This window comes from Danio rerio, chromosome 7 (assembly GCF_052040795.2).
Source record: "Danio rerio strain M-AB ecotype USA chromosome 7, GRCz13ab, whole genome shotgun sequence".
Classification (NCBI taxonomy): Eukaryota; Metazoa; Chordata; class Actinopteri; order Cypriniformes; family Danionidae; genus Danio; species Danio rerio.
The window spans coordinates 22,903,247-22,918,985 of record NC_141027.1 but is presented as its reverse complement, the minus strand read 5'-3'; the positions used below and the strand labels follow the sequence as shown (position 1 = coordinate 22,918,985).

Genomic DNA, 15,739 nt, shown 5'->3' with positions numbered 1-15,739 from the left:
GGAGAAAATGATATTCATTGATAATTATATTTTTTGTTCCTAATATGACTGTTGCAACATCCTTCAGAATATCTTGTTTTGTCTTCAACAGAAGAAATCCATAAAAGCTTAATCTTTTAATTTTGCTAATTGGAAAAACATATGCTATTTTTCTTTAAAATAGTTGTTATTTAGTTTAAAAACAATTATTCAAAAACTTTGTTCAGCAAATATAAATATCAACTATGTTTAATGTAATGCATAACTAAACAAATTATTTCTGTTTTAAATAAATACTGTTTATAATCATCAAAATATCATAAACACCTATCAGTTTCCACAAAAAAAATGACTGTAGACTTGGTAAATAAAAAAAACTTAGTATACAATTAACCCTTTATCAGGTGAAGAACCATAAGTAGTAACTTCGTTGACATTGATTACAATAAAAAACTGTCGCAGCTAAAAGGTCTTGTAATAAATGCCAGTAACACCCCTTTTCCAGTGAGTATTTCAATTCTTTATATTTATATATATATTATAAGGGTTATAAAAAATGTCATAATAACAAATAACTTTGGCTATACCAGGGGTGCCCATACTCTGACCTGGAGGGCCGGTGTCCTGCAGAGTTTAGCTCCAACCACAATTAGACACACCTGAACCAGCTACTTTTAAATAAAGTAAAAAATATAATGTTCTTAGGTGGGGTAAAGACTTTTAACTATATGTACTGTGATTGTGTTATGGGAATGTTTTGTTATTGTATGTAAAGCAAGACAAAGAATTTTCTGCCTCGGCTTGACGTAATAATAACAATAATCAATAAGTGCGTCTCAATCAGCACCCTTTTTCACTAGTCAGTGCACTGATGAAGTGCTGTTTAAACGTAAGACTGAACAGTGCTAAACTGAAACGTTTGCGCCCTGAAAAGTCCCACAGTGTACCATGAAAATCAGGCCACATCGATGTGCACTATGCGCCCTTAATGAAAGTTCAGAAGCTCTAAATATGAATCATGTGACCTAAATCATCAAACGCAATTACAAACGAGAGATTTTTAACATGAACGATCATATCTAGCTGGTGGCCCAGCGGTTAACACTGCCACCTCACAGCAAGAAGGTTGCTGGTTTGAGTCCCAGATGTTCTCTCCATGTTTGTGAGGGTTTCCTCCGGGTGCTCCGGTTTGCCCCACAGTCCAAAAACATGCAATATAGGTGAATTGGAGGAACTAAATTGGCCGTAGTCTATGAGTGATAGAATATGCTACATATGCTAGAATAGTTGGCGGTTCATTCCACTGTGGTGACCCCTGATAAACAAGGGACTAAGCAGAAGGAAAATGAATGAATGTTAAAATGTTGCTCGTACATGAAACAATCTAATTATTTAGCTAGAATGTACTTTTAAAAAACAGTGTATAATGAGAACATTCTCATGTCACAGTCAGTGTGTCCCAGTGTGTAGTGAATCAAGCTCATCATTGTCTTAACCAGTGTTCGAATTCGTGCACATTTAACCTACTGATGAACAACCTCGGGAGCTTGGGTGCTGATTAAGATGAAGCCAGTGTCTGTCGGTATACTAGAACCTTCCTGGCAGATGTATTAAAGCAAGTTGGAGCTAAACACCAGGACCGAGTTTGGCCACCCCTGGTCTAGACTTTTCTAATATAAAAATGTTTGTTCACATACACGGTGTCTTTAATAATGTCCGAGTGGATCTGTGCCACGCCATTGACGGCATGTGAGCCAACGATGCAGAGGTGAGCCATGTTGATCTTCTTCTGACCTCCCTCCTCTATGAGAGACATGCGCCTCAAACGGTCAAAATCACCAGGGTAGAGCGCAGAGATCCGCTAAAAAACAGGACACAAGGTCAAAACAGAGAACGTACATGGGCAGATGCTGTTCTTCATGAGAGATTTACTGAGTCATGCAGAGCAGAAGAGGTTGTTTATTCGACCTCACTGCACTATTTACTCCTTATTTGGAAGGGAGACTGTACTAATGCAGTAAGATACTGGCCTCCCAGTCAAAAAAAAAAACCATCAGATCTAGAAGCTTAAAGGTAATGTGTGTTCCCAGACCTCCATATGACGTCTGTTAATCTCATAGATGATTTCCAGGTGGCGGGGCAAGAGGTTTTGGAAGAGGTCCACAGGCCAGCGCTCCAGAGCTTCTGGTAAGACTGTGTGGTTTGTATATGCGCAAGTACGCACAGTGATGTCCCAGGCCTAAGAGAGAAATTGGAGAATGTCAAATAGAAAAAAAAAAAAGGATTCATTGGATTTACTCAATTTTTTTATGCCAAACTCAGGCAATTTTCAAAGTAGTCGTGGCGCAGATGTTTTCGCACTGCATGACTATCTGGGGTAGAGATCTGTTGCTGCTGTGTTTACACTGAAGGATGGATCGGTGACAGGGGGTTTTACACTGCACGACTTTACAAGAACAAGAAGAATTGCCAACAACATTGTCTTGGTCCACAACCAAACCCACGTGAGAAGTGACATGGAAACAACGCAAGGTCATTTAGTATATCTTTTGCTATTAACTACATAATGAGAAAGAAGCTTTTAGTGGGGAAGAAAATAGGGCTGTGTGATTTAGAGAAAATATCTAATTGCGATTTTTTTTTTGACAGATATTGCGATTTGATTTACGATTAAATCCCAACTTTAATCTGATTTCAATTTAATTCAAGCTTCAGCTCAATAATCAATTCTGCAACAGCTCATAAAAAATAACTGGTTTTTGTTCGGTGTCTGTGACTTTGAAACCAAAAGTTTCCCGTATTACAAATGCTGTTTTTCTTTAATATTAATTTGTCGATTAATGCATCTGAAGCAGCAGATGCCATCATCCCACTTGTTAGCGCTTTGATGTTTGTTTTATTTATTTTTTATTGTTGGTGTAGTTCAGTTGTGCAAGTCTTATTGGGCAGAACGAAAGTGTGCTTACTCAATTGGCTAGTTATAAAGCCCCGGTCAGATCACATGATTTCAGCACAATTTCCGTGACGTAGGGTGTTGTGGGGAGTTGTAAATGACAAATGTACATCGCGACACAAGATTCGATCGTTTCTTCTCGTGTAGTGTGGTATAGTTCATGACAACCCATACCATGCCTGCCATGCCTCACTACACTATCACAGAAAGTCTAGTTTATTTTATGAAGCAGAGCAGACTGGTTTTGAAGCACTTCTCCTCAGATGTTATTCGTGACTCTTGTTTACATATGTAAATATACATTTTATATTTTAATTCGATTTCGCTTAATTGCAGAACCATAGTAAAAAATGTACTTATTTTGCTCAACTGGCCTTTGAAGGGAATTAGCAATTTCTCCTCAACTTTTTTGTTTTTCTACCGAGTTGAGATATTGCTTAGATGACACGTCAAACAGACATGGTTGCTCGTGTCAACTTTGCACAAGCTTTTTTTCCATTTCTTGGGTCCAAATAGACCAAAAGAAGACCTTAATTTGTCTTCCACCCTCCCGCTGACCTGCAAATACCCATACTAAAGGAGGCTGCTCTCTCATTGGCTGTAGATAATCGCTGATGTTATTTTCAATCAGACACATTTTACACAGCATAACTCTGAATCGCAGGCAGCTCCAGATATTTAGCATGCCAAATGTCTCACGGGTGTTGGCGACTCATCTGTAATTCTCTCAGATTGAGTCTTTGATAGTTTAGACTGGTTAATCTGTGATTTCAGGTATTTCAGGTATTTGTTGGCAATTTCTCAAAATCTGTCTGCAAGTCAAAATCGGGGCTAAAATCATGCAGTCTGAGCTTGGCATAAGGTAAGTGGTTGCAAACAATTTATTTGGGTTGAATTTAAACAAACAAATTAAGTTGAACATTATTAAATTTCATGTTATTTCCCATATAAATAGTTTGCAGCAAATTTTTTAAGTGTAAATGGAAACATTACAAGAGGTAAAGGAGCACAATTTTATGGTGTCGGTAAACTGGACAACATTTATTATCCAATTTGTTAACATTAGTTACTACATCCAGCCCAGTGACATTATTCTCCTCATATTGTATTTAATTATGAGATTTACACACATTTTATGCACTAACTTGTGTTGAATTTGTTTGTCTGCTGGTATCATAATGTGTATACTTTTTATGAACTTTTAATGCACCTACAGTGCTCAACATATGAGTACAACCCTTACAAATCTCTCTTTTTTATCACTGTCTTTATTTATTTTTTGTAGCTTTTAACATGTACAACAGAAATCAAAACCAAACATTCAAAAAATAATTATAATAACAATAATAATAATAAAAATGTGTATATATGTATAAGTAAATGCGTATACTTACACATACAATGTAAAGGCACATCATATAACAACAACAGTATATCAATAGCAGGTGATTCAAGTTATACCGAGAAAAGATTTGTATCAGCTTCCTTCAGGAACTCTACAAAGGAATTCCAAGTTTTGAAAAACTTTTCAGGTTTTCTCTTGACTATATAAGTACATTTTTTTAAAGCAAAACAACAAGACAGTATTTTATTAAAATGAGCTTTTATAAGTTTTGCATGTATTAAACAGAAAGTTAACAGTTTTTTTATTTGAACTAGTAAAAGCGTTGTAATAGGAAATATATTTAGAAAACAAAGTTTTGGATATTTGGGTATATCTTGTTTTAATGCTATGGATGAAAAGTTTAGAATTGTCCCCCAAAAATTCGACCAAATGAAACTTCCATAAACAATGATATACAGTTCCTATCTCTTTATTGCATTTTACGCATTGATCAGGAATATTTGGATTAATAAAATCTCATTTAAATTAACATTTTCTATAGAAAACTTTACAATATTACAGTTGTGCATATACAATAGATTAGTCAGTACTTGAGCCAAATCTGGAGCTGATCTAACAAAATAACCTATGATAACGGTCCAGAATTAGCACACCCAAAATTATATACTAGAGAAAAATAGTAAACAAAAAATTTAAAAAGAGCAAAATTCAAAAGAAACAAAAAAAAATAATAAATACAATTTTGTTGAAACTGAATTTCAATATATATTCTTAATATTTCCAAAGATGTTTGGGGTCTAAAATATTATTTTAATAAATATATCTGTTTAATAAATCTGTTTTGTTCAAATGGATCAAAATACACTAACTATATTCACTGAGAAATGGATGAAAACATTGATTTTTAAAATGGGGTGTACTCCTTTATGTTGAGTACTGTATATACTGGAAAGGGTTCCTTTCATTCATTCATTTATTTACTGCTTAGTCCCTTTATTGATCTGGGGTCGCCACATCAGAATGAACCGCCAACTTATCCAGCACATGTTTTACGCAGCTGCAACCCATAACTGGGGGGGGGGTTACTTTATATCCTCAAATAATTCATATTCATTAGTTCAACAGTCATACAATTTGACTGTGTGTCCCTTTTTTATCTATCGTTTATTACTAGTAAATAACTCGAGTTAAATGAAAAGGGTATTTCCTACTCACCACATCCCAAGTCAGTTTCTCGTCATCCACCAGTATCCTCATCAGCTCAGGGATTGCCATTGCAGGATGAGTGTCATTCAGCTGAATAGCAACCTGAAAAGTACAAACAAAGGAAAAGACATTAGTACATTAGTATTTCTTTTTTTTAAGCCGGATACATTACATTTCTAACTGTATTAGTGCTACTAATAACTATTAAAAAAAGTATTATTAATATCAACCAATTACACGTGATGTGATCTGAATTGTGTTGAGTATTCGCTAAAACTCTTTATAAAAGACATAGAGACTTACTAAAGACTTAGTTCACCCAAAATAAAAATTGACTCACTATTTCCTCTTCCCTCAAGTGGTTATAAATCTTTTATGTGTTTTTTAATTCTGTTAAACACAAAAGAAGATATTTTGAAGAAAGTTGTAACACTGACATCCAGTAAAAAAATAAATACATAAAAAGGATGTCAGTGGTTACAGGTTTTCCAACATTTTTCTAAATTTCTTCTTTTGTGTTTAACAGAAGAAGAAACTCATAAAGGTTTGGAATAAAATAAATATTTTGGGTAAACTATCCCTTTAACATAAAACAGCTCTGGGTCTGACCTACCTTATCTGGCAGTGTGGACAGATCCATGCGCACTATTTCAGTTGAACCAAACTTGGAGGCTTTAAACCTGCGGATGATATCCTGGAGAGTCGCGGCCACCACAAAATACTCTTGCTTCAGACGCAGCTCTTTACCCTCAAAGAACTGTCAAACACAAACACAAACACAAACAGGAGGATTTGTTTACATTCAGGCTTCCAGAGTCATGAGATTTTTCGTCCTGTTATGCTTTATGTGAATAGACTTGAGCTGCACTCACATTGTCATTAGGGTAAAGCACACGGGAAATGTTTTCAGCCAGATTCTTGTCCAGAACGGCCTGGATGTAACCACCGACATTAACTGTTTGAAAAGTCAGAGAGAGTTTCATAAGACATATAGAACAAAGGAGCACAAAGCGACAGTAAAGACATTTATGATGTTAAAAATCATACAATGGCTGAAGAGAACTCACAGTCTTTGAGATGGAATTCACATGGAGCTTTGGCAGACCAGAGCCTCATTGTGTTAACAATGTTGTTCCTGTATCCTGGGACAGGAGTGTCATATGGGAGGGCAAGGACGACCTGGTAAAGCAAGCGGAATGGGAAAACATACAAATTAACCTGTATAAATAACATGCTGATTAAGTATGAGGCTGAGTAAGTTGCATAGTTCCACACTATATAGTGCACTAAAAACAATATTCAAGCCATGTAGTATGTCCGAATTCCTAGAATGCGAAAAAAAAAAAAAGTATGCAAGAAGTACCCAGATGACCTACTACTTCCGGCGAGATTCTGAAATGCACATCCGAGGGATGCTACGCTATCCCATGATGCTTCGAGAGGGAATTTATGTATGGGAGTGAAGTGATGCAACTGACATCTTGTAATCATAACAAAATGGTGGATGTAATATGTCTGAGTTCCATTCACAATACACACATTCATACTATATAGAAAATACTTTTCTAATGGTCGAGCAGTAAATTCAGACCCAAATGTAGTACCTACTGAGAAGTAGGTGATTTTGAACGCAGTCTTTTTTTAGTTCCACTGTCACTACAGAACAAATCCTGAATGCTTTACACTGTAAAAATGCTGGGTTCCACAAAATAATTTTATGTTGTTACAACACAAATCGATTAAGTCATCTTAATCATTTTCACAAATTTAAGTGGATTGAACATAAAACAATCAACTTGTCCCCCCAAAAAAACCTAAGAATCGTGCTGTTTCAACTTATCCTATCTTTATATCATATATATATCAGGCAGTGAAGATAACAGAGCTTAAATGTGCCAATTTTGTAACTGCATACTGTTAAAAAACTGTAGCTGTTAAAAAGAGTGCGCGCTCCCGTTTACTTGCGCAAAGCAACCGTGCCTAGAGGAAACACAAATTGAGTTTTAATGTGATATATGTGATGACATTGAATGTATTTGTGTTGCCTGTTTTTCTGTGATGTGTGTAATGTGAGTGCTGATGTGGTTGTGTGTTGAAGCCAAAGATAAATTTCCACTTGTGGACAATAAAGAAAGTAAAGAAAACAATATTGCCTACAATCATTTTCCACCAACAGTCAGACTATGTGTACACCTATTAATTGTCTTCTATGTATCCATTGTCAACTGTATATTGTCTTGTTTTTTGAGAGTATGTTGTTGTATTTTGCACTGTCTATATTTTGCACTGTCCGGAGGCAGCACCTTTGCTTTTAACTCATGATATGACATGATAATAAAAGTGATTTGATTGATTTTAGGACAATTTTGATAAAAGATGCTGAACACTTCAAATGTTGACTACTGTATATTTAAGTCTTTCTAGGCTCTCACCTGTGTGTCCACCCATTTCACTCCATCCGGGTGGTGCTCCACGCGACCATAGAAATGCACCGGACGCATGTATTCAGGCCGGGCCTTTTCCCAAGGGTTGCCATAGCGCAGCCAATCATCTGCCTCCTCTACCTGTCACATGACAGCACTCATTTACTAAGAGCAAATACACCAAAGGGAAGTGAAATAGATTTCAGTGAGATATTGGGTTTTACCTGCCAACCCTTCACAATTTTCTGATTAAAGATTCCAAACTCATAGCGGATTCCATATCCATATGCTGCCAGACCCAGAGTTGCCATGGAGTCCAGGAAGCAAGCTGTAGAAAAAGAGAAATATAAAGTCCTACTTACACCACCAATTCATAAACTATGTTAAAGAAACTAAACCCTATTACACAGCTTGTTTAAATACACGTTTTTGAAAATGAATGCCACTTCAGGTTTAGTTTCTGGGCCGTATTTGCTGTGTAAAGCAATTCAAACAAAAACAACTCAGCTCATTTAAATAAACAAGTCTTCCACCATTAAAGAGATAGTTAGCCAAAAATGTACTTCCCCTTTAGTTTTTGTCTTTTGTTGAACACAAAATGGAAGACACTTTGAAGAATGTTGGTAACTGGTAGTCATTGACTTCCATAACAGGAAAGAAATATTAAGGAATTCAGTGGCTAAAGATGTGCAAAATCCTTCAATATTTCCTTTTGGTTTTTAACAGAAGAAAGTGATAAAGGTCTTAAACTCAATTTCTGGAGGGCCACACCTCAGCACAGATTAGCTTCAACTACCTCCAACTCACAGCTGCTTAAAGCCGTGATCACACTGGACTTTTCACCTCATAGACTTCCATTCATATGCATGCAAATGCGTCAGACCGGAAACGCAAGCTCATGCGACAAGTTTAGCAGGTTCTGATGTTCCTGTATTGTCAGGTTAAACAATAAAAAAAACAAGTTTTGCCAAGTTCAAGCTTGGTGAACTCTGACCTCCGAAATCGCATCACTTGACTGCATGAGACCATTTAAAGATCAAAACATGACCTCTCTGGAAAGAAAATTTAATTTTGGAATATGTTTTTTTGTAAAATGTCTAATCATCTTGCGGTGTCACGGTGGCGCAGTGGGTAGCACGATCGCCTCACAGCCAGAAGGTCGCTGGTTTGAGCCTCGGCTGAGTCAGTTGTTATTTCTGTGTGGAATATGCATGATCTCCCCGTGTTCGTGTGGGTCTACTCCGGTTGCTTCGGTTTCCCCCAGTCCAAAGACATGCACTATAGGTGCATTGAATAAGCTAAATTGACCGTAGTGTATGAATGTGAATGAGAGTGTATGAGTGTATCCCAGTGATGAGTTGTAGCTGGAAGGATGTCCACTATGTAAAAAACATATGCTGGACATATGGCGGTTCATTCCACTGTGGCAAACCCAGATTAATAACGGGAATAGGCAGAAAAGAAAATGAATGAATGAATGAATGAACGATCATCTTGTTTAATCGTGGCCCTTTTCGCAGCACCGTACAACAAAATTTCGCATGCTGAAACTATTATGCTAGACCGCAGCATAATAGTCTCTTGTAGTCTTGAACACCTTGCTTAGTTGGATCAGCTGTGTTTGATTAGACTTGGAGGAAAACTATGGAGAGCTGCGGCCATCCAGGAATTGGGATTGGGACCTATAGTTTAGAGGGTGGGTAAATGATGACAGAACTTCATCGAAGATATCCCTTAACTTAATGATCCCAGAATTTAAAGAGACTGAGTTCACCTGCCAGACGACCAAGGCCTCCGTTCCCCAGGCCAGCGTCCTCTTCAATGTCCTGCAGCTCTTCCATATCCAGACCCAGCTGAGAAGAAACACAAAATATAAAGGCCCTTTCACACAAAAAAGGATATAATAACAACAACAAAAATGTTGTTCTAATAGTTAATGAAATAAAATATTATAGAACAATCCTCAGACCTCGCAGAAAATAATCAACTATCACAAACATTTATTTCCAGCGTATCTATCTGTATTAAAGCTTGTATATATTAAGCAGCAGACCAAAAAAATATTTTACAGCGCACATTTAATATACAGAACAGTATTGATCATAGCTTGAAAGACCCTCAAGAGCCAGATGGAACTAAATCAATTAGATAACTTCTAAGAATACAAATCACATTGTGTTGCATGCTTTTATATTTCATCAGCCCATATTAATAGGGATGGCCAAATAAACCAAGGATTCATAATGTTGTCAATAGCACTATTAATCTCGTCTGGAATTTATTCAAGTTGTGATTATGATGATGCAGCATTTTTCAATGTCATTTTAAAAAATTTAAAAATTTAGCCAACAGAAATTGGATCTCAAGTATGAAAGTGAGATAACATTTCCTTGGTTTCTAAGTTTTACACAGCAGTTTTTAAAATTGTATTTTCTATGTAAGTTTTATGTTTTGAAAGCGGGAAATCTCTGGGGTAAACAAATGCAACAGAGCGTCTCGTCTGTTTACAGCTCGTCTATGCACTAATTTTGCTGAAATGTATTCAGAGCCACATCGAAGAGGTCTGTTTGCTAGTTTAACATTTACAGTGCTGAGCATAATTAAAAACACCCTATATTGAAAAGAAAGATTTGTATCCATTTCTCAGTGAATCTAGGCATTGTATTTTGGTACATTTAAACAAAACAAATTTATTAAACAGATATATTTATTAAAATGATATTTTAGTCACCAATGATTTAATTTAGGCTTGTTTGGCATGCTGTCCCCGGAGAGATCCCTGAGCTGTGACATTTGCGGTGTACAATTGTAATGAGGCAACAGACAAATGTAAACACTGTTGAATAAGTGTTTAATGTATTAGGGCCGCACAATATTGAAAAAATATGACATTGCGATATTTTATTTTGCTGCAGTATACATTGTGATATGAATAGAATTTCACCAGATCTATTTGGAAAAAGTTCATTTATTTAGATCGACTGGGACGGTCAAGTCTTTTTCTTTGCAGTGCATCTGCATAAAATATAAATTTAAAGCAAATTAAATAAATAAACAGTTCTTTATGGTTTTCTGGGTGGTCTAACAGTATTCAAGTACAGTAATATAATAATCAAATGTTAAAAACAGGGTCATCATTGTAAAAATAAAAATAAATAAAAATGTAATAATATCTTCATCGTTTAAGCTTGAGTGAATAATCTAATTCTGCAATGTGACTATTGCAGATACACATATAGCGATATCGATGCTCAAATGAAATATTGTTCAGCACTATAATGTATCCTGTTATATCACTCAGCCATTAAAGTCATTTTCCTGAAATAAAAACACATAGAGCTCATCTGTTTATGCAGATCTATTCCTGCCTATGCTTTTATATATTTGTTACACCCACAAAATACAACTCTAAATAAATCTCTGTCTGTCCCTTTTGGGTATAATTATAACTTAGCCTATAACTATTCCATGAAAACGCATAGCAATTGTCATTTGACAAGGCATCTTCTCTGTTTGTACTTATAATATTTTTCAACAACAGAAGTATTATTGATTAATGACTGACAAATGATTACCATTTGCTCAGGATATAAACACCCCATGTACAATCAACCACAATATTTGACTTAGATCTCTATAATAAATCAAGCTCTTCTGCTTTGGGTTGATGGGCTCGTTTTACTGAAATCATGAAGAGTGCTATCACGTTATCACACAAAGATCTTCATACTTCTGTAGATGGAAGTTCATTCATAAAGATAATGATGCATGTGGGTCATAAACACGTTTTCTAAAACAATTAAGTACATATAAATAATAATAATAATAATCCAAAAGACAATGAAAACTCCTACAAGGGAATCAGGGGGATTCTAGTTTCAAACTAGCTAACAAAAATATCATCAACTAGCACTCTATATCAGTGATTCTCAACCACGTTCCTTGAGGATCACCAGCTCTGCACATTTATTTTCCATGTCTCTTTCAGCTCATCAGCTCATTAGCAGACTGAAAGACCTGTACTGGATGTGACAGACAAAGGAGACATCCAAAACATGCAGTGCTGGTGGAACATGGTTGAGAAGCACTGCTCTATGCTCTATCATTTATTAATATAAATGTATAATGTATACGTTAATACTTATTCATTATTATTTTTCAGTTATCAATCTCCTCTCACCTGATAAATGGCCTCGTCGCAGGCATTCTCCAAAGCTAAGTTTACCATGGTGTTTTGAAGGGTTCGTCCCATGTAGAATTCCAGAGAGAGGTAGTACACACGCTAGAGGTAAAGACAAAAGAGGATTAATGAAATCATTTTACTAACAATAATATAATATAAGAGCATATATTTAATTTAACCCAAGCAGCTGAGCGCCATTTAGAGCAACAGTGAGGTGGGAGCCATTACAGTCCCTGCTGCTGAGCAGACTAGCCTATCCAGTGACATGTATTATTGTGACAGGTGCACAACACAAGCCTAATCTGTGCTCCACGTCTGAGTCCTCACTGACCGCCACTGCGAAACATTCAATCGCTGAAGGTTGCACAATGATACATCCTACTATCGTGCAGGATTTTCCAGTTAAGAAGACATGTAGTAGTGTGTAAGTTATATGTGGCTTGTCTATATATGATAACAAATAGGGTTAGGGCAGAAGAATGTGTGCACGCTGTGTGTCTGGCACATTGCTCATGTAAAAATAGCAGCATTAGCTGTCAGCATTTTAAGGTTAAACACTTTGTCAGGAAGCCAGCCATTCAGATATAGCAATCACACCAAATTCCAAACATAACTACATACTAGCATTTACAAATGCAAGTTAAAACTTTAATTTATAAGCTGTTTATTTAGGAGGGAGGGGGGGGGGGGTAAAGAAAACTCCACAAAAACTATTGATTCCATTTCTAAGGTTTCCTTTGGAATGTGTTGAAGCTTTGTTTAGGAGAATATCTGTGATTAACATTAGGTATTATTATGCAAATTGCTAGAAGGTTGTAAGGATTGTTTTACAGGGAGGGTTTCAGTCTTTTAGATGCCACTCCCCCTACTTAAAATGTAAAATGCATCTGTTGTTGCTTGAATAAATACCCTATATATGCTGTGGAAAAAGTATCTTATAAACATACCTAAATATTATTGAAAACTTACTGTACTATAGCTCTAAAATACTGGTGTGTAAACGGTAGTAAATCGTCAATAACGGTTTATCTACAATAGATAATGTGTCATGTGAAAAGTCGCTAAAATGCTCACATGTTTGTGCAACAATAGACCATTTTGTTTGAATAGTCTGTGGAGACCTTTAAGGTTGCAAAACTGAGTAAAATTGACGCGTTTTATGGTAGCCTATTGCACTTTTTTAACGCTTCTGTTAAACGCACATCTGAATCAGCTCATTTCTGTTCCCGTCAATATGATTTAGTAGCGTCCACGACAATCTCTTAAGAAGAACTACTCACAAAGTAATATTTTGAATTACTTTGAATTCTTACCTGAGAAGACAAAAAAAAAAAAACAACCACAACAACAAGAACAGATGAAAAACCCAAAATAGCAACAGGAAACATTGAATGAATTTTTGACGACTTCATATAGCCTAATTTTGTTGGGAAAATGCCCTTTTTGTAAATAAATTTAATTCTATATAATTTTTATCTTTATTTTAATGTATTATTTGTTGGTTAGTTATCTACAAAATTAAAAGAATGAATACATTTTAGGTGAAGTTGGGTGCAAATAATACTTTTTAGCCTTAAGGGGATTAAGAATTACATTCAAGTAGGCCTGTTATAACATAAAATATAGTATTTGTGACAATTTTCTTTATAGTTAGAGTTATGAATTACAGTATCGCAATACTACTTGGTATCGTGATACTTTAGCTGCCTGGTATAGTATCGTAAGATTAATTAATGGTATCGACAACCCTAGTACTGTATTTATTAATCTATTTACAAGTCCTTAATTTCCCCCCTTTTAATAGGTATTTATAAGTTTGCTTTTAAATATATACATATTTTATATTTTTAACAAATGTTATATTATTTATTTATTTGAATAAAAAACAGTCATGTATCCATTATTTTAAATTTTTAAATAATTGTTATATCTCAAAATCAATAAATGTATCATAATATAATGTGTGATTTTGTAAAAATAGTTTTATAAATTATGTTAGATTTATATGTATCTTTAAAATTGTATACACTTTTTTTAAAAAATATGTTCTCCAAACATTTCTATGAAGCAACAAAACTATCTTGTTGCCCCGTTGGGAGTCCTCCGGCCCCAGTTGGATTCCATTCGTGTCTACACATCATGAATATAAATGAGCATCAGTTTTGTGAAAACCAAAGACCTTCGTTCAGATTTCAGGAACGGTCTGCATACTGAACAACGTTAGACAAAAAGAACCAATCACAGATCCGTATACAAGTGAGCACAACCAATTATAATCAGGTATGTATGCATAAATTATGATGATGACCATAACACTGTCAATGCAATCAACAGGGAATAATAAAACGATAATCTGAATTTGTGAACGTTATTTCAAAAATTCAATTAAAAGCGCAGCAAAATCTGAAATTATGTATTATCAATAACAAACCTTTCGCCTGTAATGTACACATATTTAGCGGCACAGAGTTGGACTTTAAAAGATGTTTCGACGTAGACATTTGCCTAACGTTACAGAAAATAGCTTGTTTTAGCTAGCATACGCAAAATTACGATTGATATTCCTTAAATAACTCCATTTAAAACGATAGTTTGACCTGTTGATGCCTGTCAAGGGCACGGCAAAGCTCTCTTCATACATTCGGTCTGCAGGACCTTGAATGAAGGAGCTCCTGACATCACTTATTGACATATTATGTAATTGCTGAAAATGCTTGCAGTCTTCCGAACCACAAGTATCAAGCGGTATTTCCTGGCAAAATACCAATATAACATAATATCACAAGTGCAAAGCGATATAAAGATGTTACTCTGCGGTTGTACTGCGCAACATTATGTGAGTCGTGTTTTCGGACTCCTCCTCCTGCTGTCAGTGGTGTACGTGCGGTCCCGGACCCCCAGGATGAAACTGCGGCATTTCAATAGCTTACTTTCGGGTCTTTTTCGTAGTAATGCTGCTGGGTCCGGATCCATCTTCCCACCAAATGGTCGCGGACGGTGTGCGCCAGGGCGAAGTAATAGTCGCGCTTCGTTGCAACATTGCGGTCCTTAACCAAAGTGAAGTGCAGATGGCGATTAAAATTGGTCTTAAGGTCTGCGACGTTTTCAACTCCGGCGAGACCCCGCACGGAAATTTGCTTCCTCTTCTCTTGGTCCGTCAGTGGCTTGGACATCTTGCAAGATTGTAATTATATAATCTTGTGTTATGTTCGTGCAGCGGGGATCTTCGTCTACGTGATGCCTGCTGCGTGTGTTGCTCGTCACCGTGATCTCCAACTGATGCTTCAGGGTCAAGCGCGCTCATTGGCGGCGCGCACTGCTCTCTCTATATTAGTCAATACACGAGAAGGCTACTATATATTTACAGGCTGGGCGGGCCATAATGCATTTAGACCAATTGTCTAAGAGTCACAATAGCCTAGTGACACAAAGCCGTGGGTTTGGAGGATTTGCCCAATCATGAAACACTGTCTGTCCAGATTTTTATATCACAATAGGTCCCATTATAATTACTTAGTAAGTTCAGTAGATGTTATTTTTTTTCACTCGAAGAGCATCCATGTGCAACCCATTTTCGAAGAACAAACATACTGGTTGTCAGTTTTTCTGTTTTAATTTACTATAAAAGCTGATTTTCAGTGATAGGATAC

General features: G+C 36.1%; 1 protein-coding gene across 9 annotated transcripts in view; it reads right to left on the bottom strand.

Annotated features, from left to right (window-relative positions):
• pygmb (phosphorylase, glycogen, muscle b) overlaps nucleotides 1–15,421 on the bottom strand; it is a 28,023-nt gene extending 12,602 nt beyond the window's left edge. For all 9 annotated transcript variants that reach the window (XR_015494625.1, XR_015494626.1, XR_015494623.1 and 6 more), the window contains 11 exon segments: nucleotides 15,020–15,421; nucleotides 12,087–12,188; nucleotides 9,681–9,759; nucleotides 8,131–8,234; nucleotides 7,916–8,047; nucleotides 6,551–6,662; nucleotides 6,356–6,438; nucleotides 6,097–6,240; nucleotides 5,493–5,585; nucleotides 2,072–2,218; nucleotides 1,677–1,840 (listed from right to left, as the gene is read on the bottom strand). Coding sequence is in view for 3 of the 9 variants with exons in the window: in XM_087258988.1 (XP_087115114.1) it covers nucleotides 1,677–1,840; nucleotides 2,072–2,218; nucleotides 5,493–5,585; nucleotides 6,097–6,240; nucleotides 6,356–6,438; nucleotides 6,551–6,662; nucleotides 7,916–8,047; nucleotides 8,131–8,234; nucleotides 9,681–9,759; nucleotides 12,087–12,188; nucleotides 15,020–15,262 (1,403 nt within the window). In the remaining 6 variants the exon portion in view is untranslated.
• Nucleotides 15,422–15,739: the final 318 nt, after the last annotated feature.